This window comes from Calliphora vicina, chromosome 2 (genome assembly GCF_958450345.1).
Source record: "Calliphora vicina chromosome 2, idCalVici1.1, whole genome shotgun sequence".
NCBI classification, from domain to species: Eukaryota; Metazoa; Arthropoda; class Insecta; order Diptera; family Calliphoridae; genus Calliphora; species Calliphora vicina.
The window spans coordinates 43,133,430-43,159,345 of NC_088781.1; the positions used below are offsets into that span (position 1 = coordinate 43,133,430).

At 30.3% G+C, this 25,916-nt stretch overlaps 5 protein-coding genes across 5 annotated transcripts; 3 read left to right on the forward strand and 2 right to left on the reverse strand.

Annotated features, from left to right (window-relative positions):
- Positions 1 to 533: 533 nt before the first annotated feature.
- Positions 534 to 1,943, reverse strand: LOC135951444 (dentin sialophosphoprotein). The gene has a single exon (XM_065501102.1). The coding sequence runs from the start codon at positions 1,909 to 1,911 to the stop codon at positions 637 to 639; it is 1,275 nt and encodes a 424-aa protein (XP_065357174.1). The 5' UTR covers positions 1,912 to 1,943; the 3' UTR covers positions 534 to 636.
- Positions 1,944 to 8,359: 6,416 nt separating this feature from the next.
- Positions 8,360 to 10,505, forward strand: LOC135950105 (WW domain-binding protein 11). The gene is made up of 6 exons (XM_065499622.1): positions 8,360 to 8,549; positions 8,630 to 8,755; positions 8,816 to 8,913; positions 8,974 to 9,258; positions 9,332 to 10,161; positions 10,224 to 10,505. Exons 1-6 carry the CDS (start codon positions 8,486 to 8,488, stop codon positions 10,411 to 10,413), a joined length of 1,593 nt encoding a protein of 530 aa, XP_065355694.1. The 5' UTR covers positions 8,360 to 8,485; the 3' UTR covers positions 10,414 to 10,505.
- Positions 10,506 to 10,599: 94 nt separating this feature from the next.
- Positions 10,600 to 10,944, reverse strand: LOC135950407 (uncharacterized). Its single transcript, XM_065499952.1, has one exon. It carries the CDS (start codon positions 10,942 to 10,944, stop codon positions 10,600 to 10,602), a length of 345 nt encoding a protein of 114 aa, XP_065356024.1.
- Positions 10,945 to 18,710: 7,766 nt separating this feature from the next.
- On the forward strand, positions 18,711 to 19,064 carry LOC135950408 (uncharacterized). Its single transcript, XM_065499953.1, has one exon. It carries the CDS (start codon positions 18,711 to 18,713, stop codon positions 19,062 to 19,064), a length of 354 nt encoding a protein of 117 aa, XP_065356025.1.
- A 5,868-nt stretch (positions 19,065 to 24,932) lies between these two features.
- Positions 24,933 to 25,286, forward strand: LOC135950409 (uncharacterized). Its single transcript, XM_065499955.1, has one exon. The coding sequence runs from the start codon at positions 24,933 to 24,935 to the stop codon at positions 25,284 to 25,286; it is 354 nt and encodes a 117-aa protein (XP_065356027.1).
- The last annotated feature ends 630 nt before the right edge of the window (positions 25,287 to 25,916 follow it).

Sequence of the window (25,916 nt, forward strand, 5' to 3'; positions counted from 1 at the left end):
TAGGTAATCTATTAGGCTTTATCTGAGGAATAGTGTGGCTATTTTAAGTTTGAAATTGTCACTTTCATAACTTATTCAAAAGAAGCTATATGGAGCTAGAAATTACTATTTGGAATGCTTCTGGCACAACTTGTTTAATCAAAAAAATTGTCCAAATTGATTGATCCAAATTGTCGCACTCGGAACTAGTACCACAGAAGCTTAGAGAGCTAACAATGCTTTTTAACCGACACAGTTGTTAAATATAACCAAACAATTTCCCTTCTTAAGATATTTATCGGTACATACTCAAAGTGAAGAAATAGCATAAAGATAATTTGATTAAAGCTGATTTTAACTTACACAAGAATGCAGAAGTTTCATTTAGAGCAACTGATCTCAAAGAAATATTAAAAATTGTTTCCTCAATAACTTCTAGTAGTATTATTCATAAATCTTCAAAACTTGATTATTTTCCAAACTTAAATCTATCATACAAGAATTAAAAATATTAAAAATCAACAACTCAAAAAACATAATGCATTGACTTCTGATTAAAATCTCTTTCTTATATCATACACTAACTATTTGTAACTTGCTTATGGATTTGGTGAAAAAATATATAAAAAAAAAAAATTAAAATGAAACTAAAAATAACTATTTGACATGACGTTTAAGTGCATACATTCGTCGTGTCGTATAAAAAGGTTGAAAATCTTTTATCATGTCCGGAAAGGCATTTGCATTCTTCTTATGCTTTGGTGATGATTGACTAGTTTTAGTAATAGTAGCATATGTTGAGGGCTCTGGTGATGTTGATGTAGATGCGTTGGAAGTCGAAGATGTATTTAAAGAATCACAATTTTCCGGTTTAATAAAACGATCTAAAAAGTTTATTCTTTTAGCTTGATTACTACTGCTGCTGCAGGCTTCACTTGAAACATTAGTAGAATCGCTTTTAAACGAATCTTCTTTACTATATGGAGTATTTATGTTGCTACGATCGTTGTTTTTATTATTTAAAGTAATTTTATTAGACAAACCAGGCCAGTTTTCTTGTTTATGGAATATATTCTCATCTTCCTCTGAAATTGGTTTCCAAAATGACATTTCATCAGCAGTTGCAAAAGAGTCAAATGTGTCTTTATGGCTGTTACTACTACTATCCAAGGATAATAATGAGGTATCCTCTATTAATTTTTCATATTGCCTCATACGTTGAGCTCTTAATTGAGAAGATGGTGTTGATTTGCAAGCCGATGCGGAGGAGAAAGAATCACTAGTATCTCCTGCATTACTAAACGAATTTAATGACAAAGAAGAAGTGCTAACAAATGATGCATTGCAACTGGCTTCGCCATCTATTTCAGAGGCCAGAGAATTATCATTCGGGTTATTTTTAAACTCATGCGATTCACTATTATTGCAACTTTCAAATCCGGACGAGGTATCTGACACTTTTTCCTTCAATTTAAAAACATTGTCATCAAAGTACAAAGCCACTTTTCTACGACCATTTTGTACCAGTTTAATTTTATTTTCCACCGGATAAGATGCTATAGTTACTTTCTGATTCAGGGGCTGTTCAACACTTACACCCATGCCACAGTAACGCATCATACCAATGGTTTCCTGTTCAATTTTCTTATCATTATCCCAGTCTTCTAGAGTGGGTTGCTCACCGAGCGGCTTAGTGTTAGCCATACGCTGCACTTGCTGTATTACATGCAGCTTTGCATTCATAATTCTATTCGATTTATTTGCTTTAGCTTGTTCTTTACTTTCGGACTTTTTATTGGCAGCATATTCTGTATGGGCTTTGGGTCGTGGATAACTGTATTGGGGTTCCGATAGAACGGCGTATATGAAGTCATGATGTGGCTGCAGATTTACAATTTCTTCTTCAAAGTCGTTGGTTGGTTTCCAAGGCATATTGGTAAAAAATCGAGTTAAAATGTTAGGTTTTTTTTACATTAAATCCTGTAAAAGAATGGCGTTAGTGTTTTCTTCTTCTTTAATACATAAAGGCAACAAAACGAATCAATTTTTGTAATAAATTATTTGGAATTTCTGCAATTCTTGTAAAATTATTGCAATTATTTTACTTTTTGTATTGACTACTGAAATAAATTCATATCTGTAATGATATGCTACATAAACTGTATGAATTTAACATGTAAATTAATTTCCAAAACCTTTTAAATTTTGAGAATAAAATTGTTAATTTGTTTAAAAAATATGAACAAATTAATAAAATGTATGCATTTTTATACGTATAATGAATTTAAACCACTGAAAGGAAATGGGTAACTGTATATTTACTCAAAAAGCTCTTTTGTAAATGGTTAATATTTACAGAGTATGCAAGTAACAAAACACTTGCTGTGGTGAATCATGCAGACAGTTCTCGTTTAGTATATTAGGTATTCATGCACATCTCTGGTGTGTACTATAAAATACACTTCCACTCAGATACCCAGGATCCATTGTGATAGGCGTAGATGTGAAGAGAAGAAATGAAAGAATTGATGTAAAATAAAATCCCGGTCGGAAGGAAAGAAATTAGGTATAGACCGGGGTTTTCGGAATACTGTGACTTAAAATAGGCAGCTTATTCCCCTGATAAAGAATAATACGATTGACTAGATCATAACTTGTTATATCCCCTTGTTAATTTTTGTACCCTGTAGGACAGTTCCATAAAATGTATTATACTGTCTCTAGCTCATCAATATACTCGCAAACCCTATACAAGTCATGTGTGCAACTATCCCATTTCCTTGTAAGGGCTCCAATTGAGCAGTGACCGGTTATCACTCCTACTAAAGACATAAGACTTCTCCTACCCAACCCAATTAGTATTTTTTTGTCTTTTTTTACAAAGAGAAGTAACACTCTGGCAATTAATGCCTAAATATTAATTGTGTTACTTTCTTTGGAAAGGGGATAGATTGTAGAAGGAAAGGTGATGAAAGAAGGAGAAAAGCTTGCAATTGCGCGTTATGTTTGTTATTGGTTGCAGCGCCTCTGGTTGTGAGAAAGCGCATTAGTCAAACCAATAACCATTATTTATTTTACTTAGGTGGCTTTTCAATGTCATACCATCGAAGGAAATCGCTGTGATAAATATTAGTTAATAGTAAACTAATAATCTTATATATAAATAGGCCATACGTTTTTTTTGTGGTACACTTTTAAGTATGATATTGATGAAACATATGGTTTAAAATGTTTTTTTCTCTAGATATGCACAATATAAAAAAATATTTCAAAATTCTTTCCATAAAAGTGGTAATTGCGTTTTAAAATTTGTCGAATTTCGGTCTACAGGCGATCCTAGTTATTATAAACTGATGTTGTTGATTGGCAGCTTCTGGGAAACGAACCCAGGCCGCAAATGCCATATCATGCTTAATGATCAAACGCGCTAACCAATTAAGCCACTTTGTCCAAATAGCCTTTCCTGTTCAATTTTCTTATCATTATCCCAGTCTTCTAGAGTGGGTTGCTCACCGAGCGGCTTAGTGTTACCCATACGCTAACCAATTAAGCCACTTTGTCCAAATAGCCTTTCAAAGATTAAAATATAGTAATGACATAGGTTTTAACCCCGTTTACTACTAATAAGTTCCAGATCCGAACCCTGTCTGCCCAGTTCTTTTACCTCATTACCACGTATGTTACAGTGCTCTGGTACCCAACACAACATTGTTGTGTGTAGTTATAGTAAAGCATTGTTCACTTAAAATCCAGTCGCACTTAAGCGAAAAATGCAATTTAATAATGTTCAACCATAAATTCAATCTTATTTATTAGCAATTATGAATATGCAAAAAAAAACTAATTAAATATCTTTATTTCTAATAAAAATTCTAGTTTTTGACTTGATGGTAGCCATTAACTCTTGCACAACTTTTCGGTCCACCTGTGCTGCATATTTATTCCAAGCAGATAACATTTTTTTATTGTCGTTAATAGCACTTTCATTTTTCTTTAATTTAGCTTTGACAATAGCCAATATTTTTCAATTGGCCGAAGCTGGGGACAATTGGGTGGGTTCATATGTTTTGGCAGCTTTGAAATAGTGTCAGGAGGCCAAAACTTTACTGAAGAATGGTGTTGACTAATAAAGGGTAGCAAACGTTTTTGAAGACATTCTTTGATGTTTGACAAAACAATGGAAACTTTTCCAAATATTTCATTAGTGGCCTAAAATCTGAAATAATTTTTTAAAAAAATTTAACATTTTTGTAGTATTTTATTTGTATGCTTTTATTAACTTAATTTAACAAAAAACAAAGGACATAATTAATTAAATTCTAAAAAGAGAAAACAAAATTAAAAGATTTCTTTATTACGGCATTGACAAAACAATGAAAACTTAGGTATTATTTTAACAAATATGATCTAAACTTTGCAATAACTCAATATTTTGTTGGGTATCCCTTATTTTTTTATAACTGCTCTTCTTTGAAATAATTTCTTGAACTCTCTCGCTATTAAATTATCCTGTCTACGTGTAGTCTTACGAGGTCTTCCACCTAAATGTTGAGTTTTTACAGAACCGGTCTCACGAAATTTCTATATAATTTTTGAAACTGCTGATTTATTTATTGATATTTATTGACAGATACTTTTTTGTTTTAAACCAGCTTTAAAATCGTTAATTATTTTATTTTTTAAGTCTTCACAAATATTAACTTTAGCCATTTTAGTTAACTTTGAAAAAAAAAGCAATTATGCGAAAAACTTAGAAAAAGAAATTGTGAAAAATTACCAGTATTTAAAAATAAAATAACTGTAAACAGGATGCTTTTTACATCGTTCTTTTAAATATTATTTTCGTTTCACACTTCTTTCTTGCAGAAGTTTAAAAGTTTCCATTGTTTTGTCAGTAGCGAAATAGTGAATATTTTTAATTTTGTTCCCTTTTTCAGAATATAATTAATTATGTTGTTTGTTTTTCAGTTAATTTATATAATTAAAACTATTCAAGTAAAACACAAAAAAATTTTATTTTAAAAAAATATTTTAAATTTTGGTCTACATATGGAATATTTGGAAAAGTTTCCATTGTTTTGTCACCACCGTATATATATATGCCTAGTAAAGGCATTATTATATTTAACTAATATTTAATATCAAAAATTGTAATATAGTTAAAATCATCAGGTGTTATTTAATACTACCTATGAAATATTGTTATTTAAGCTTAATGTGAAGTTTGTGAACAACAATTTGTTTCGTTTGATTTATTAATTGAATATTCTATGACAGATTAATAAAATGTCGGGTTTCCAGCAAACATGAATTCTTTAGTGTATTCTTTAAAATGATTGCAATGAAATTAAGGCCTTAATATAACCGATTAAATTTGCACTTTTGCACGTAGGTATTTAAAAAAAAAATAAACGTTATTTGAGAATAAAGGATAGAGACTTATTTGAAAAAATTAATGGGTCGATTATGGATGGTAACCGAACTCCAGTTGCGCTGACAGAGGGCAAACACAAATTTCTGGTTGCCAATTTTTCGACAGAAAATTTTAGGTGCTAATAGACCCATAAAATAGCGTCTAATAACCTCAAGATATTTTTAATTGATAAGCTTTTTAATTAAACATTTCAGTAAAAAAAATCTAGCCTTACGAGTCTATAACAAATTACAAACTGAAGTGAATGAGCCCGAGTTTATAATAACCGAACTTCAATGTATAAAAAAGTAATTTTTAAATCAAACTTTACTTGAAATTGATTCGTTTTGTTTCCTTTGCACAAGTACACGAATAATTTTATATGATTACAAAGTAACTGTAAAACTTACTGTGCTTGTCTGATTTTGTCTCAGAATATTTGCTTTTCTTATTGCCACTTTTCGTATATTTCACAATCTATAATTAAAAATTTCTTGATTTAGTACAATAAAAAAAATTGCTGAGGTTGCACTTACATTTTTTATTGCAAACAATGACCTGTTTTAAATGTTAACAATTTCTTTGATAAAATTATGAAATTTAACATTAAATATTGTGCGCCTTCTACGACTAATGACAATAAAAGGAAAAAACACAAGAAAAAAGCAAAGTGATCATTGGTTGTGTGAATTTTTTTTATTATTTTATTGTTTTTGTTTAACATTTTTACAGTGTTGTATATTTTGGTATGTAAACAGAGATGCCAATGTTATTTTCAGGAAATCCTTGCTAAGTCCTAAATCTGAAGTTCAAACGTCTGTTTTATCAATCTTTAATATTAATCGGATCGCAACATTTTTTATATCGTTTGATAACAAATTATCAACACATTAGGACCTAATTCCGGATTTTGGAATTTTGATCCGAATATTTTTAAAGTATTTTATTTCAAAATTTATCATTTTAATGGTAATATTGGAAGTCTTGATGTTATTGGGAGTCGACAAGTGACTTCAAATAAAATATGTTCTAGATAGCCGGACTTTGGCCGTGCGAAAGGTTTTTAAATTCCAAAAATTATCGAGATAAAAGCTATCCAATTTCGTACATATTGACCAAATAAGATAAAAACAACAAAAATGCAATATATCCAATATTCGAACATTGACGACAAAAACAAAAATTATTACCTGTAGTAAAAATTAGATAACGATTCGCAGTGGCGCCCATAAACTAGAGTTTGCCCGATGTTATTTTGGAATGTAAAGTTTTGGTTGGAAATATGAATTATTTCTTATCAAGTTTCCCTATAGTTAACTAGCTTTGCTATCCCATTTTAAGTAAACGGCAACTCTGGCGGAATATTTACCATAAATAAATTGCAGATTAGTAATATAAATAAATAATTAAATTGAACAATCAACAATTAAACTAAATTTAAATTATGAAATTATTTTAAGTTATTTTCAATTTAAACCTTTTTAAAACTTGTTTTTAGTATCCATCTTTCAGATACCGGTAAATTACAACACAAAGCAGACATCTGAAGAAATGTACACAACAAAAGAGAATCGACGAAAAATTGTTGCACATACAGAATTTGCACAATACACAAACGAAAAAGGGGTACTTAACTATTGCCATTTCATTCGTTTGTACAGCAACAGTACCACAGACAAATAAAGCTTTCTCTATCCAACTCACATGAAAATCAAAGCAAATTGCGCCAAAAAATTAAACAAAAAAAAACTAAAGAAATTCAGATAAAGAAAAGTCTGGATAGAAATGATAGTTTTTTTTCTTAATTTTAATTAGTTTCTATAAAAATGTTTAGCTAGCTTAAAAGCAAAATTATGTGCAATATAAGCTTTAGCTTAATAGGACATCTATGACCGCCTTTTCATTTACAATGTTAAGATCATCTGACTTACCTCTTTGAATGGTTTCCACAAAGTTTTTCTTTGTACAATTCAAGTTATTTTAACTATTTGGAGCACTTTATACAAAGATTGTCTTTAGAGCTTTTTATTTTAAGTCATAAATTTTGATTTTCTGTTTATTTTCACTTTGAAATTAATTATAGTTTAAACAAAAGTTGACAGCGCAGCAATCAGCCGCTTTTTACTTTATTTTAGCACCTTATTCACGAAATAAAATGTATCTTCTGTATTTCTTTCATTCTTCGACTTCCCAAAGTTTTTGTTTCTGCAAGAAAGCAAAAAATGGCAAAGAGAAGAAGATAAACAATTGGGATTTTTTTGTAACAGAGTCGTATTTCGTACTTTTTTGTAGTTTAAGTACTAATTCTTAGTAATGTCATGAGTTCGATAATATTATCGATATAGTTCATTCTATTACAATTTTAGTATTTTTGGTAATTCTTCATAAAATTTATAAAGTGTGTTCTTTAAAAACTCAACATTTGGTAGGAAGACCTCATAAAACTACTCCAAGACAGGATGATTTAATATAATAGCAAGACATATTTAGAAATTTAAATTACTACCCGGCACATTATCAATAATCTAAAATTGGAAATTATGATTGCTAGCTTATACAGATCCATTTTAAATGATGTTATGTATGTGTATGCTAGAAAAATATGCTCCTTCACAAAAATTATCCCAAACACACATCTTCCTAGTGGTTACAATCCAGCGAGGTACGAAATAGCCTGCTCAAAATCTCAATCACATAGAGAGCCTATTCAAAATTGTGGATGGAATTTTTTTTTTCATAAAGTATATTATGCTATATATTGTAGCTGTAATACTATGAGAATTTATTTGTTTTGTTAATATTTAAATTTTATTAATTTTTCCCAGTTTTTTATTACAGATTTTGAAACAAATGGAAACAAAACACATGTTTGTTTATAATATTAACACATCACTAACAACAGCTGACTGATACTTCAATTGTGTTATCGATATTTCTATCGCCATAATAACACCACAATAAAAAAAATACAGAGTTGACACTTGACACATTATTTTTGTTAGTCGAATTGGTATAAATTTTTAGAAATTCTACATTTCTCATGTTAAAATCAAATATTTAATAGAAAAAAATCAAAAATAAAACCTATACAAGATGGGGCGACGATCCATAAATACCACTAAAAGTGGTAAATACATGAATCCCACAGATCAAGCTAGTAAGTAAAGCCTTAAAATAGATTTTCCTTTTGTAAAGGGAGTAGCTACTAAACATGTTTACTAATGTGATTGATTGCAGGAAAGGAGGCCCGCAAAAAGGAATTGAAGAAGAATAAAAAGCAGCGCCAAATGGTTAGAGCTGCTGTGCTCAAAAATAAAGATCCCAGTCAAATATTAGAGGAAATGGAAAAAATCGATGAAATGGGTAAGAAAATTGGCCAACTCTAGTGTTTGAGTGGATTGTAATGTGTTATTTTTTTTATAGAATACAATGTTTTGCAGCCGTCACCTTTAAATGAAAAAGTTTTAAGGGACAAACGTAAGAAACTTAAGGAAACATTTGATCGTGTTATGAGACTTTATGTATGTTGCACTTTTTTAATTTTTTGTAATATGAGGGCTAATAGTATGTATTTTTTGCAGCATAATGATGATCCCGAACACTGGTCTGAGCTAAAGCGCAAGGAGGTTGAATATGAAAAGAAACGGCTGAAAAAGCAGCAGTATTATGAAAGTGTCAAGCATGCTCAAAGTGTACAGATTGATGAAATTCCTTTACCCTCTAGCAACCAGACACCGGCACCTACAACGGCCTCTTCTGCATCCACTTTTCCACCCAAACGTCTACCACCACCACCCACAGCATTATCTTTGCCTCCATTTGCTCCGGGAGCACCGCCTGGTACACTCAAAAAGACCAATGAAAATGTAAGTGTTATGATTAAAGCTATGCACTGAATGGTTTGCACATTTATGTTATTTGTTTTTGTTTATTATCCAGCTCTCAAAACTCTCCGATAAATCGGATGACCTAAAAAAGAAAGAAACCTTGGGAGTACCCGTTGGACCACCTCCTGATCTTATAGATTTTCCAGATCTCGATTCAGATGCAGAAGACGACGAAGTTATACTTAAAAAATACGTGCCGAAATCAAATAAAGCCAAGGTAGTGCCCAAACCCAATTCATTACAGCAACGTATGCTGGCCATATCAGGACAAAATATTGATGATTTCATGAAAGAAATGGAAAATGTACATAAAAAGAAGGTGGCAGCTGGTAGGTTGGGAGACATTGCAATCCCCACAGAAGACAGTGAAAAGAAAACAAAATCATCCGATGCTGAGGAGGACGATGAAGATGATGATGACAAAACGGATGAATCGGAGAGTACGGATAATTCAGATGATGAAGAGGATAGTGATTCTTCCAGAAGGAAAATAAAAGATGCGGCCTCTGCAAAAACAGCAACTGTACCCGTACATGCAGCACCGGTGGCGGCAGCTCCTATGCCCATGCCTTTAAATTTGCCAGGTATGCCGGGCCAACCGCATATGCATGTTTCAGGGCCTCCAGTGCCACCTATGGGAGGTTTGGCTCCACCGCCCATGATGTTTCGTCCGCCACCTCGACCACCAGGTATGCATGCCTTTGGCATACGAATGCCACCAGGACCACCACCTGGACCAAGACCTGGTATGCCACGTATGGGCATACGTATACCGGGACCACCGCCCGGCATGCCACCCCGAATGGCCCACCACAAAAATCAACAGCTTCAAAACAAGGACAGTAAGGGTGTGACAACAATTACCGCCAAACCTCAAATAAGGTATAGATTTTTTTTAAATACATATATTATACAATTTATTTTATATATTTTTTTTATTCCAGAAACCTGAGCGCAGATGTTACACGCTTTGTGCCCTCAACTTTAAGAGTTAAACGTGATGATGCCCGCAAACCCAATCGTTCAAAGCCTTATGCTCAAGAAACCCCTAATCATCCCAAAGAGTCTAATAATGCCGCCTCGAAAGACGATGCCTATACACAATTCATGAACGAAATGCAAGGCTTACTGTAAATTTTAAACTATGCAAAAACTGAAATAGAAATAAAACTGAATTTATAAAATAAAACCACAAAATTTTACATATTACAGAACTCGAAATCAAATTATATTTAATCAAATTATTAATTATCACAAAGTGTTTACTATTACTTAAAACTAAATTACAATTAACTTTCATACAAAATTCAGTCATCAATTTTACATCTCATCACTTATATTATTTGGATCAATATCCTTGACTCCCATTTTTTCCAGTTTACGTATCTTGTGCATTTTTGTTTGCAGGCGCTTCTTAAACTGCAATTGCTCATTGAGGTTCATTATTTCCATGACATCGTATTGGCCGATATTGCGTATGGTATTGGTGATCATGTTGTCGGTGAGTAATACTTTCACTTTGGACAATCTCATAAACGGTTTATCATCAGGTTTTCTTAATTCTTCTTTATACCTATAAATCATATAAGGTAGGGAATATGGTGAAGTAGAAGAGCTGCTGCTTTTGCGTTCAGACTTAAGATTTGTTGATTTAACTTCAGTCATGTTCAAGTTAGAATTACTGCGATGTGTTCAGTTGAAAATCAAATTTACTTGTGATTTAACTTTCACGAATGTTCTACAATTTATTCTAGTTTCTAGCTACATAAATTCACTGGCGATTACTTCACCCTTAAATCTAGGTAATTTCTCCGCGCACTAATAAATTTTATTGATTCCTCGAATTGTCCCTTAATATTTAAACAGAGTAATTAGTTGACCTTTTTTTAAGCTGGTCAGTGTGTTTTTCCTAAAATTGTGGGATTAAAAAATATGATGCTGTATTTTTACTTAATTTACGCTTAAAGTGTCATAAACTTAAATATTTGCAACAGTAATCCTTTTTGTATATTTATGCTAATAATATTTATGGCTAATTCCACAACTAACGTTTAAAATATTCAACTTACATTGTTGTTGGCAAATCATAAAATTAATTTTATTACCATACTGGTACAAGTTTTTATTGCATGATTACATTTGTAAATTTTTAAGAAATTCTACGAAAATTTGTTTACTTGATGGAAATTCCTCAAAAGATCATTTCTGTTTTTATTTTTTAAAGGTAGCAACGCTATTTTAGTAACACATAATATTAATTATGATTTTGAATTTTAAGAATATTATGTTAATAACTAAAATTTTCAAGGATACATTTTTCTAAATTATTTTTTTTTAATAAAAAAATACTAATGTATATTGCTAATGTTCTACTTTAAATTAAAATTAATGAAATTATTAACATTAAGTTTCAACAGGCCAGGCATAATAAAATAATCTTTAAAACAAGTTAAAAATCTAGTTATGGGTTTGAAATGGTACTAAACTTTAACATACACAAATTATATTAATTGGAAGTATATCGTTACGAAAAACGATAACCATAAATTGAGATAATGGGGCTGAATGTATCAAATTACACCGGTCATTAAATATAGCAAACGAGATATCGGTGTAGCCAAACCTAGCTTGGGAAATTTTAACGATTAAAGATATCATAACAAAATATTGAACTTATATAGACTCAAATGTCCTTAAATTAATGGCATTCGAATTTTTTATATTTTTTTATTTTCAAATACCGAAATTCCAAAAACAGCGAAAATGTGTTATAAAAAGTGAGTTTTTTTTAGAAAGTGCCTACTGTGACGTTATTTAATAGGCTATTTATTCGAGTAATGGTCGTTCGATTAATCGAATAATTACTCGAACAATTTAAAAATTATCATTTTCGGATAACGAATAATTCGAACAATTTTATGTAGAATAATCGAATGAAACGAATAAATGTATGTACATATATATTTAAATTTACTAAATTGCTTAAAATTTTTCATAGTTTCAAATTTTAATCTGTATAAATAAAAATCAAATGTCGTTCGTTGGTAATTGCATCAGTAGAGAACGGCCTGACCGATTTAGAAAATTTTTTTTAAATGTTGGTCATAGCCCAACTTAGGTTTTTACGGAATGAAAAATTGACCACGCCCACTTTTTTCGATTTATCTAAAATTGGAAAACGGCTACATCGATTTGGCTAATTTTTTGTTTAAATGATCATAGTAATCCAATTTTAGTTTTTACTGAAAGTCCGAAAAAGTTTTTACATAAATAAAAATTGTCCACGTCCACTAATACGCCCACTTATTAAATACATAGGTCTGTGATCAATCATATTTCTGACCAAAATTCGATAACTTATATAAAAACTCAAAATATCGAAATTCGCTAATAACTTGGCCAATAAGCGTTTAATCATGAAAGGGAGCTCGATCTGTGATCACTCATATTTCTGACCAAAAATCGATTTTTTTGTAAAAAACCTCAAAATATCTAAATTCGCAAATAACTTGGCCAATACAATTAATCAAGAATTGGAGTTCGATCTGTGATCACTCATATTTCTGACCAAAAATCGATTTTTTTATATAAAAACTCAAAATATCTAAATTCGCTAATAACTTGGCCAATAAGCGTTTAATCAAGAAAAGAAGCTCGATCTGTGATCACTCATATCTCTTGGACAATAAGCGTTTAATTAAGAAATGGAGCTCGATCTGTGATCACTCATATTTCTGAACAAAAATCGATTTTTTTATATAAAAACTCAAAATATCGAAATTCGCTAATAACTTGGCCAATAAGCGGTTAATCATGAAAAGGAGCTCGATCTGTGATCACTCATATTTCTGAACAAAAATCGATTTTTTTATATAAAAACTCAAAATATCTAAATTCTCTTATAACTTGGCCAATAAGCGTTTAATCAAGAAAAAGAGCTCGATCTGTGATCACTCATATTTCTGAACAAAAATCGATTTTTTTATATAAAAACTCAAAATATCTAAATTCTCTTATAACTTGGCCAATAAGCGTTTAATCAAGAAAAAGAGCTCGATCTGTGATCACTCATATTTCTGAACAAAAATCGATTTTTTTATATAAAAACTCAAAATATCTAAATTCGCTAATAACTTGGCCAATAAGCGTTTAATCAAGAAAAGGAGCTCGATTTGTGATCACTCATATTTCTGACCAAAATTCGATTAAAATACCTAAATTCGCTAATAACTTGGCCAATAACCCAGTATGCAACATTTCGAGTCAGTTCTTTTTATCGAACTTATTTCGAATTAAAATCGAAAATATGAATTTATTATGATGCTCTATCCAATCTACATTTTTTAGAATATCGTATTTTAATATTTTATAGAAATGGCGAATAATGGCCAATTATTGATGTTGTTTTTGAATATTCGAATCTCATAATCAGCAAACATCAGAAATATGTGCAGAGTTTATTGCATTTGAAAATGAAAACACATCTAACGCAACATTATTGGATAATAATAAAGGTATTGAATATGCATTATTTCAAGAAGAAATTTTTCGATGGTATAAACTTTATACCATCGAACAACTTTATACTATAAAGTATACGAAATTGTTCATGTATTTAATCGAAATCGATTCAATTTAGAACATTTTTAATACCGAAAAAGGTTAGTATATCAAAAAAGGACCTCGATCTGTGATCATTTTTAGTTTTTTGACAACAGACTTAGGTTCTTTGTCTCTCAGTAACGCTTTTATATATATTTTATTCTATGGATAAGATTCATTGTACATATTTTAAAATCAAGTGTAAATCAAACATAACCCAAACCTATATGAATAAAAATTATCATTCAACAATACTAATATTAGTAAATGCTACTGGGCGAAGCCGGGGCGATCAACTAGTATTTGATAAATCTAATGATAAACAAAAAATATAGCAAATATACGATTTGTTGCAAGAAAAACACGGAGTTCGTCTTATACATGATGTTAAACATCGTTGGACATCTTTGTCTAAAATGGTACTAAACTTTTTGCGTCAATGCGTCATTCTTAATACGTTTATATTGTACTTGAACTCAAGATCATGTCCAACTAGCTCAAATTTTTTAAAGCCTAGCTCCAAAACGGAAACTAATTTGTTTTTGAATTTTGTTTTTGAATGTTTTTTAACATTATCAATACTTGAATTGTTAACTTTAATTATATTTTTGTTTGTCTTTAACAATAAAATATTAAAAAACCTACAACAAAACTTCATTCTTTACTTTTTAAAAAAAATTTTAATTATTCGATTAATTTTAAACGTGTGATCGAATTATTTGAAAAAAAAATTATTCGAATTATTCGTTTTATTCGAACACGAGAAAATTTGAAAAAACTACCTTTTGTTCTGCGGCTCCTCATATAGGGTTATACAAATATGGAGGTTTTTCGTGGATCGGTTCTTTGCCTTTTTAGAATTTTTTACTCAAACCTAATTTTATTTTTAAAATTTGCCAAGTTTGGATAGGTCTGGGGGTGTTATGTCCGCTTAAGTGAGCCAAATTTTACTATACATGCTTTTGCATTAAGTTATCTTGTATATAGTTCCGAAGAAAATATTTGTGCTTTTTTAGGAAAAAAAAAGTAAAAAATACAGACCTATTTATAAGTTCCAACTTTGGATGCGTATAACTTTTTATAGGGAAGAGACAATTTTGCTCGATCTTTTTATGTTTTTTAGATATGGAGGATAGAAATTAATTTTTAAAATATTTTGACGATAACAATATTTTAAAAATTAATTTCGATCCTCCTTAGATATGGATACATAAAAAGATCGAGCAAAATTAAAAAAATAATAAATTAATAAACCAGAATATCTCTTCAACTAAAAGAGATAACCTAGAAATGTAAGCGTATTTATCAGAATTATTTATATTAAAATCTCGGATCATGAATGGATTTTTGGCGGATTTTTTTTTTTAAAAATTGAGACCTAAGGCGGGCAACATTGAGAGGCTACACATTGGCCCTTATTACAATACGAATCTGAACAAACGTAAATCAACTCTGGTGGGAGTGTTCTTCGAAAGATTTTCAATCTTTATCATGAATAAAAATTCCGCGTGGGGTTTTCCACTTTTCCCATTTTTAACTCTGAATTTCGATAGGAAAATGGAATAAACTCCAGCGGATTTTTTATTCATGATTGTTCAGCAAATAGATTTTACAGAGTTAAAGAGTTTTTATTGCCGCCAGGAGGGGTGTTTGGGACAGCGAGTTTCTTTTAGCTGTGGATAGATTCCTTCATTCATAAGTTCTTTGAGGAAACATATTGGATTCTACCATAATATTTGGATTGAATTCTCGTAATATAAGATGTATTTCAGATGTGCTGGACTGTCAAATTATTTTCTCTGTTTTTTTGGTTGTAGGGCAATAGCGTGTGCTATTTTGAAAATAATGAAATTAGAATTTGAAGTTTTTATTGTTTATTGTTTATTTACAATATTATTAATTTGACAAATCATTTTATTAAAATTTCACTCTGTATTTTGAACCATAGAGAATTTCCGCTCCATATACATAGAGCGAAAATTCTCCTGTCAAAGACCAAACTCAGTTGTCAGAAACAGTGTAGCCAGATGTGGGGATTTGTCCCCAAACTGGGGATTTCAAGATTTTTTTGGGGACAGAATTTCGTGGGGAGGGATTTGGGGATTTTAACAAAATTTGGGGATTTACATGCATTTTTGGGGATTTTACATTTTTAGACATTCTTTATTTAAATTTTATAGTGCTTGTATCGGTAATTAAAAATGTTAATTACATTTCTTCAGAATTTGACGAAAATGACAAAAATTTTAGATATGCATTTCGAGACTTTTTTTGCTCCCAGGCCACAATTTACTTTGATAATCTAAAAATTAAAAAAAGGTTTCAAAAAATGTTCACAGATGTTAAATTGTTTTAAATTCTTGCTAAAAATACAAAGCTGAATCATTCTCTAAGAGCTATTTTTTGAATTCGTATTTAAATATTAATTATCTTTATGTTCTATTTCAATGAGTTTTTCAGTGCTCTTTTAAATGGTACTTAAATGGCCAACGTTAGTTATTTAAAATTTATTTAAGTTTCATAAACTCCAAAGCAAAAACTCCACTTCCGATGCGGTGTCTTCTTTGTCCATTTTCTTACCAATAATTTTATTTTTTAATAAACTTTAATTTTTTTATTGGGTAAAACGTACAAATTTTTGTTTTGGTTGAACACCTGTTTTATGCAAAATTATCGATAATTGTTTGACATTTAGTAGTGCTACCATAATTCTATCATCATTTAAATAAGAAAAATTATATAGCACTGAAAAACTCGGCTGTGCCGAATCTTATATACCCTTCACCAAATTATACTTCAAAATAAAAATTTTAAATATTTTTAAGTAAACAAAATTAATTTTTATTTTTAAAAGTAGTTTTTTTTAATTTTTTTTAAGGGTTTTTTTCTTTATTCATTACAAAAAATTCAAATTATAAATTATGCCTCAGCGCCTTAAAGGCTTTTTAGAGGCAACATTTTTTAATTTTTTTTTTTCAAATTGTTTTTTAAATTTAAATTTTTTTTTTAATATTTAGTAAAAAAAAATTTGGTGAAAAAAATCGGGTTAAAAAATATTTTTTCCGTTTTTGACCCTACAATGGGTCCAACATACTATGGTCATAGTAATCTAGATATAGGTCAAAAATAGAGGTTGTCCTGGTTTTTTCCTTATATCTGGACCGATTTTCTAGATTTTAAACAGCAACCGAGCCGGAAGAATTCCGGAGATATTAATGTATGAATCGGGTATGTAAGTTATTTGGGGGCTTCGGAAAGTTGATTTCTACAGATAGACAGTCAGACGGACATGGCTATAATCGAATACAGTATCCATCTTATATATCAATTGTATTGCAAATTAAGTTAAAGTTCTAAATTCGAATCTTAATTATGTACTAAAAGGTGAACTGAATTTACATTTTTTAAAAAAACATAATTTTTTGGGATAAAAAATTCAAACCCCTACATTTTAAAAATCGAATATTAAAAACTCTTGATTTCTCAAGGAGTCCTAAAAAATAATATCTTCTAAACAAGTTGTTCCAAAATCGATGAATCAACTTTTTGTAAAACGGACAATAGTAAAATTTTGTATTAACAATATAATATAAGTTTTTTTTTTAATTTTGTTTTTTAAAAATACATATAAACTTACGGGTACAAACTTGGGGATTTAAATTTTGAAATGGGGATTTTTTGGGGACATCGACTTTCAAATTGGGGACATGAGGTAAACTTTGTCTGGCAACACTGGTCAGAAACCTAAGTGGTGAGAATGTATTAGTAGAAAAAAATATGTGAAAACAAAAACAACACTCGTATGTGTGATTATTTTGAGTAATTTTTTTGTTTGAGTTTTTTTCTAGTTTCCGCTCTATGTTTCTCTATGGTTCAAAACATAGAGCGGAAACTAGAAAAAAACTCAAACAAAAAATATTGTTTTCAAATAGTTTTTTCTACTAATACATTCTCACCATTCTCTTTCTGACAACTGAGTTAGGTCTTTGACAGGAGAGTTTCTGCTCTATGTTTATTCTTTATGTTTTGAACAGTTAACATTTTTTATTGGAGTCATTGTGAACATAGCTTTACTCGAATTTAAAAATATAATTCATAAAATATTTAACGAGACTATATAATTAATGTACTCTAATTTATTATTTACTTATATATTGTTAACAAAGTATTCAACATATTCTGGTTTAAATATATGTTTACATAATTGATATTCGTTCGAATAATGGAGTAAATTTTAAAAATTAATAGATCATGAGAAGCCATCTAATGTGATAATTTCTATGAGTTGTGTGCAATTCTGAAATACTTTTCAAACGCGTGTCACAAAGTTTACAGAGCTGCCACGAGACGGAATATAAACATGTTATATATGCCTCTCTTTCTTTCAGATCTGCAATTTACTTACATATAATTTTCTTAAATTAAATAGGTAGCAAAAATTATTATATCTTTCCCTTTCTTTAAGGCAGCTCTCTGCCTTTTTTGCAACGTTAATATGATCACCTCTGTATCCTAATAAATTTAGGGGTTTTTTAAATAACTACCATAAAATATTATGCTAAATTGCAGAATTCTCTTTAATAGCTACTACTTAGTTCTGACACACAATTTATGCCCAACAAATACGACCTTCTTTTACAACAGGTACAATTTTCCAATATTACTAATACCCAGAAAACTCCAGCGGAATTCCTCAACTACCTGATGCTGTATAAATAGGGGAAAATTTACAAAATCATTATCAGTTTACTGTGTTAATCTCAGCAAGCAACAGCAAACTATTAGCAAACCTTTGATTTACTTCATCTAAATACCAAGTCAAAATTACAATGTCAACAATGCAAGAATATTTGAATAATTCTCTCAACGAACAATCTAAAGCGAACATGGTGGAAGACAAGAAACCATCATCCAACATTCCATATATGTTGTTCATGTACCGGCAAGATTTGAGACGTTTCAACAAGAGCTCTTTGAAACTTTCAAATAGTAAACTAAAGTTATCACAGGAAATGGTGTCCTACTCCGTCGATCACATAACAGAATATAGTTTGGAGGAGTTAATGAATATCAACATTCAAATCGATTTCACGCGCAATTTGAAAAGCAGCATGGAAGAGAAGAAGCAGATGCAGAAATGCCGTACAATTAAAAATCAAATGGTGGATAGAAAAAGAGGATGATTAATTTGATGGAACAATTATTTTAGAAACATATGACAAATTTTAACTGTAACTGGATGTTTAACATCATTTATTATTAATTTTAATATTTTTTAACTATTTTAAGATGAATTTATAGAAATAAATATAATTATAAGAAGACATAAAAGTAACAAGTTTTGTGCTTTTAATTTATGGGAAATTAAAGATTTTCAATAGTTTTTTAAGCAAACAATTTCGAGGAATATTTTGGAAGAACTACATTCATTTGGAAATTTTATGTCTTAAAATAATATTTTCTAATCTCAACAATATAGGAAACAAAAGTAAATACTAGAGTGTCCAAAAAACCGGCAAATTTAAAAAACCGGTTTCCGGTTTAACCGAAAAAGTGAGTTTTTGAAAAAAACGGTTTCGATTAATGTCTTTTTAAAAAAGAGGTTTCGGTTTTTGTCTTCTTATATTAAATTTTTATTTAATGGACATTTAGCATTTTTGAATTCTTTATGCAGTAATTTTACGAATTATTACAATTTTCTATAAAATAAATCAATATTTTTAAAAATGGTATCAAAGTTTTTCATAAATATGTTTGAATGAGCTTTAGAAAATATATTTCCTTAAAACCGGTTAACCGTCATACAAAATCCGGTTTGTCAAAAAACCGAAAAGTTAAAAAAACCGAAACCGGTGGAGTTTACAAAGATGAAAAAACCGGTTTTCGGTTTTGAATACTCTAGTAAATACTCTTATAAAGTAAAGAAATAGAATAGATCAGACGTCTTGTTGCGATCATCTAGGGCTTTTTAGTTGCTCATAACTATGATGGGTCCGTTTACATTCAGTCTTGCTCCCACGAGTATGCAGGTATTAACGGATCATCTCAGTCTATACTTATTTTTTGTCCTTTTCTTTGGACAGGGTTTTTCACTTTATATCACAAGACTTCTTTCTTTTTCTCTCCAATTTAATTTCTCTTCACATCTAGTTCACACCAAGTTACATTTCTAAAGGGCATCACAATGGATCCTATGGGTCTGCTAGTGGAAGTGTACTTCTTATAGTACACACCCCTTCAAATCTATCTAACTATAATGGGTCCAACTTATAAAATAGAAAAGAAGAAATAGATTTTAAGGTTTCATCTTCCAATTTTTACCATATTCGGTAAATTACGAGTTTATAAAAGTTTTTTTTTAAGAACAAATATTGTTTAGTCATTTATTCTAAAGTAAATCAATAAAAATAACGATTACAGCATTTATAAGATACGAAATCGTTTCATATAGTTAATAAGTGTATACTTCTACTTATAAACACATTGTTATCGACATTATTGCACTGCATGTTCATTCTAAAAATGTCTCTGGTAGAATATGCTGGAAATCGTCAGAAGATGCCGCTAGTGAATATAAATAGCGACTTATATCCGTTTCTGAAACATAATTTTTATACCCTTCACCTTCGTGAGAGGGGTATATATAAGTTTGTCATTCCGTTTGTAATTTCTACAATATAATTTTATATATATTCTGGATCAATATAGATAGCGGAGTCGATTAAGCCATGTCCGTCTGTCTGTTGAAATCAATTTTCTGAAGACCCCAGATATCTTCGGGATCCAAATCTTCAATAATTCTGTCAGACATGCTTTCTAGATGTTTTCTATTTAAAATCAGCAAAATCGGTACGCAAATGGCTGAGATATGAGGAAAAAACCAGGATTACTAAGTCATTAATATAGACAATATGGATATCTAATGATAGATATAAGATTCAGCACAGTCGAATATATCTCTCTTACTTGTTTTTTTTTTTAATTTTTATATAAAAAATAGAATTTTGTTTGAAAATATAAATGATCACAGATTATCGTCTTTTTTCCACTACTTACTGACTTATAATCACTTTTATGTTTCAGTTAATTTTTCATGTTGGTGAAATGTTTTCTGAAATTGCTTTAAAAAAACAGAGCATGCAAATTGTTGGCTAAATTATTAGAGATATTGAGGTAATTCCAATTATTGTCTAGTATTTTTAACAAAACTGCAAATAGCAAACTTTAAATAACCTACCTTGGTGTCAATTCACAAGGACTCTTATCATGTCATATTGTCCTAATATTTCACAATGGTTTAAATATGTTGTTTCAAGCAAAAAATGTCCTAAACTAATAGTACTCTGTATTCTATGTTTATTGCGTTGTCGTAACCAGAGACCTGTTCCGAACACATAAGAGTCGGTTAAGCCGAACCGCCGAGTCGGGAAATATTAGGACATTATGACAATATGACTTATAAGAGACCTTGTGAATTGACTAAATGATGCATTTTCGATTAACCATTGCCGTTGTTGATATTAAATTGATCCAGAAATTAATAACGTTTATGCCTAATTCATTGTTGAATATTTTCAAATTAATAAAAACATTTTGGTTTTGACGATGTATTTGAATTTCAACAATGTTTTGCGTTAATTTAGTCTAGTTTTACATACTTTCAAAGTTGTTCAATGTTGAATTAACGTTGCAAGGCTTAAAGTTGAAATATTTTAAATTCAACAATGATAATTTTTGATTTTAAAATGTGATTTTTCTCTTTTAGCGTATTTATTTTATAAAGTAAAAAGGAGTTGGGAAATTCCGTTAGTGTTTTCCGTGTATTCGTAATATTGGAAAATTGTACCTGTTTTAAAATAAGTAGGTATTTGTTGAGCAAAAATGTATATTAAAACTAATTAGTAGTTATTAAACAGAAATCTGCAAATTTAGGCATAATATTTTATGATAGTTGTTTAAAAAATCCCTAAATTGATTAAGATACATATTCTAAACACAGATATTAATGTTCCGAGTTTGAAAAATATTTTACAATTGCACATAACTCCTAAAAATGTTCACATTAGATGTCTTCTCATGAAGTAATAAAAACTATCGTAATTTTAAACTACTTATATGAGTACGTACCTACATACTAAGGCTGTCAATTAATCGAGTTTTATTTTAATCGAATAAAAGTTCATATTTTTTATATTCGAGTTTATTAAAAAAATCCAAATTAATAATATATAGATGAAAATTATATTTACCTAGTTGACCGCCACTGCTTCGCCCAGTAGCATTTACTAATGTTAGTTCGTCAAGTTTCTTCAACCCACATACACCTGCCTGTTCTTATTTATTTGCAAATAAAATATCTAAATTTGTACTGCATACTTTATGGAGCTCTTTTATTACAGTTGACTGGACTCAAAAAAAATCAGAGTTTTACCCGGAATTTTTTTCTTTATCAGCCAAATCGCTCCAGCCGTTCTCACGCGATGCCATTACATACATTTCATTGAGGTAGTTTTGTCCAAATTTTTGTTTATATAAACTATTTGTTTTAAATTTTAACTTGAAAATAAATTTAATCGACTATTCAATTAATCGACACTTATTGATCGAATCATTTTTTGTTCTAATTTGAAAATTTGTTTCATTGGCATAAAAATATATATTTTCTTTGATTATTCGAATAATTTTTATTCGAGTAACAGCCCTAGTGTCTACTGTCATATATGCTGATAGTACAGTGACACATTAACCGCAAAAGTCTCTCTGATTTTGATTTGATAATCTACATTTTTCGTATACAATTTTCTACATTTGATTAAAACATCGATGTTCGCACTTTTTAAGCTCTTATTCGAGCTTGATGGTCTTATTTTTCTCGGTTTTTAATTTAAAATAATCTAAAAACTATTATACTTTTGAAATGCATGGAATTTGAATTGAAAAATTTCTTAGAACAGTTAATAAGAACTTTATTGTTTCAAAAATAATCGTTGATGTTTCCTTTCAGGAAATTATTCAGATAATTAGAATTAGACAGTCTAATTCCAAAAAAGTCCAAATGCAATTTACAGCAGATTGATTGAGAGTCATTTATTTTATTTGAAATAAATAATGGCCAGATTTTCAAATAGTTTCTTTCTTTCTTAAACCAGCACACCTAGTTATGCAATGCATTGTGTTGCGACAATGTTCCAGTGAGCCAATAGAGCTGGATATCCTACTGTCACCGATAAATACCTTCGCACTCTCTTGTACGTAGTCGAGTAACTCCAAAATAGGCCATGAAGCACCGGCCCACATTTTGGTTCGTATAAGTGGTTTAAATAGTAAGGAGATTAGATGGAGAGTCTGTTAGCATTCAACATTGAGTCTTGAGCACAATACCATTCTGAGATGGTCACATGTTTGCCTCATTGCACCAATCTCCGACAGGCTTGGTCTATAATTGAATGCCTATGAATGGCAAATGTTGCTTGTCATCTGCAAAAGAATAGATAGGGTTGGAAGCATAGAATAATCGCATATAACGGAAGGAGAGAGCAAAAAAATGGAAGAAATTACTCTCTTTTCACACATAAAGGTGATACAATAACAAAATACATGCAATACATTCTCATGAATTAGGTTTTTGACAACAGAAATAGGTTTTTGGCTCTCAGTTACCTATCTAGTTGTCATCTATGGTTGGAAGTTTGACGTAGAAGTTCGTTCAGAAAGATAAGAAATAGAGTAGGAGAAAGGACGGAGCCTTGCGATACCCCAGCATTGATTTTGAACTCGTTTGATGAGATTCCATCTATAACAACTCTTATAGTGCGATCTTTGAGAAAGCTCGATATAAATAGAGAGAAGTTGTTACCGACACCAAAAGCAATAAGTTTTGATAAATGCGCACCATGCTCTTACTAACGCCTTAGAAATATTTAGAGCCACCACATTACTTTCGCTAATACGGTGAATGGAAATACACCATTTTTCCGATAGGATGTCTAGCAAGTCTCCCGCAGAGCATCCTCTACGAAAGCTATACTGACGGTCGCTGAGTGAATTGTTGAACTCTAAATATTTAACAAGATGGTAGTTAACCATACTAACCATAACTTTGGAAAGTGTAGAACAAATTGCTATTGGGCGATAATTTTCAGGATTGTTAGCCTCTCCCTTTTAAGGAGCCCACAGATATGTTACAGTTTGCTATTACAGTACTGTTATTTGAAAGCATTATGCTACTTTTAAATCAGCCCTTAAAATCGTTATATTTGAATTCAAGTACAATTTCGTAACACTATGTTTATTGTGTTATCGTAACCATCAAGCAGAGAACTGCGCTGAACGCCTAAGAGTCGGTTAAGCCGAGCCGCCGGGTAGTGAACTATTAGGACATTATGACAATATGACTAATGGGAGACCTTGTGAATTGACCAACTGTCGTAATTTTCAAACTATTAAAAAGGAGTACATGCTTATGCTCAGTATTACCTTGTGAATTGAACAAGTGTTTTACCTATATTTTCATGAGAATTCATCTAATATGATAATTTTCGAAAGGTATGTTTGTGCAATTACAAAATGCATTTCAAATTTATATCAGAGATGTCACGAGACAGAATAGAAACATGTTTTATATGTCTCTCTTTCTTTCAGATCTGCATGCAACATAAAAGTAAATAAGTAGCAAACATTAATATATCTTTCTCTTTCAGGCATGATTCTGACTTCCTTGGAACATTTAATGTTATTACCCCAATAAATTATGGGTTTTTTTAAAGCTGCCACCATAAAATATTATGCCAAATTACCGTTTTCTCTTTAATAGCTACTACTTAGTTTTGACACACAATTTATGCCCAACAAATATACGACCTTCTTTTACAACAGGTACAATTTTCCAATATTACGAATACCCAGAAAACCCCAGCGGAATTCCTAAACTACCTGACGCTGTATAAATAGGGGAAAATTTACAAAATCATTATCAGTTTACTGTGTTAATCCCAGCAAGCAACACCAAACTATTTTGATTTACTTCATCTAAATACCAAGTCAAAATTAAAATGTCAACAATGCAAGAATATTTAAATAATTCTCTCAACGAACAATCCAAAGCGAACATGGTTCCAGAGAAGAAACCATCATCCAACATTCCATATATGCTGTTCATGTACCGCGAAGATTTGAGACGTTTCAACAAGAACTCCTTGAAACTTTCAAATAGTAAACTAAAGTTATCACAGGAAATGGTGTCCTACTCCGTGGATCACATAACAGAATATAGCTTGGAGGAGTTAATAAATATCAACATTCAAATAGATTTCACTCGCAATTTGAAAAGCAGCATGGAAGAGAAGAAGCAGATGCAAAAATGCCGTACAATTAAAAATCAAATGGTGGATAGAAAAAGAGGTTGATTAATTTGATGGAACAATTATTTTAGAAACATATGACAAATTTTAACTGTAACTGGATGTTTAACATCATTTATTATAATTTTTAACTATTTTAAGATGAATTTATTGAAATATATAAATAAATTACGATTTAAGAATATAAACAAAACAAATTTTAGATTTTTAATTAATTCGAAATTAAAGATTTTCAATATTTTTACAAGGTGAAAATTTGAGGAATAGTGCACCGGGTGGCCCTAATGTTGCACATTTTCTATTCTTCAAAGGTCTCCCAAAATGCTACAATGTCATTACTTTCACTTTTTCGATTCTGTCAAGGTCTAAAATTGTTATCATCTGATACGCAAATTCTGAAAAATGAGCGAAGTCGAAAACGTTAAGAGTTAGCAAATGTTTGTAAAAACAATTAAATTTTGAAAAAAGCTACAGCAATTACCGTTACCGATATAATCGTAAATAATTTAAATTATAAATCTATGTATATATAAAAATGAAATGGTCCATGTATGTAATGGCATCACGTAGAACGGCTGGAGCGGATTTTTTTATTCGATTCGAAATTTTCAGGAGATGGTTTGTAAAGAAAAAAAATGCAACTGTAATAGAAAAGCCTCCTAAAGTATGCAGTAC

Excerpts from the sequence above, each read along its gene's own strand:
- LOC135951444 (XM_065501102.1), bottom strand. The coding sequence starts at position 1,911 with ATGCCTTGGAAACCAACCAACGACTTTGAAGAAGAAATTGTAAATCTG.
- LOC135950105 (XM_065499622.1), top strand. The coding sequence starts at position 8,486 with ATGGGGCGACGATCCATAAATACCACTAAAAGTGGTAAATACATGAAT. Across the intron at positions 9,259-9,331 it reads TCAAAAAGACCAATGAAAAT|CTCTCAAAACTCTCCGATAA; the intron begins GTAAGTGTTATG and ends TTTATTATCCAG. Across the intron at positions 10,162-10,223 it reads ACCGCCAAACCTCAAATAAG|AAACCTGAGCGCAGATGTTA; the intron begins GTATAGATTTTT and ends TTTTTATTCCAG.
- LOC135950407 (XM_065499952.1), bottom strand. The coding sequence starts at position 10,944 with ATGACTGAAGTTAAATCAACAAATCTTAAGTCTGAACGCAAAAGCAGC.
- LOC135950408 (XM_065499953.1), top strand. The coding sequence starts at position 18,711 with ATGTCAACAATGCAAGAATATTTGAATAATTCTCTCAACGAACAATCT.
- LOC135950409 (XM_065499955.1), top strand. The coding sequence starts at position 24,933 with ATGTCAACAATGCAAGAATATTTAAATAATTCTCTCAACGAACAATCC.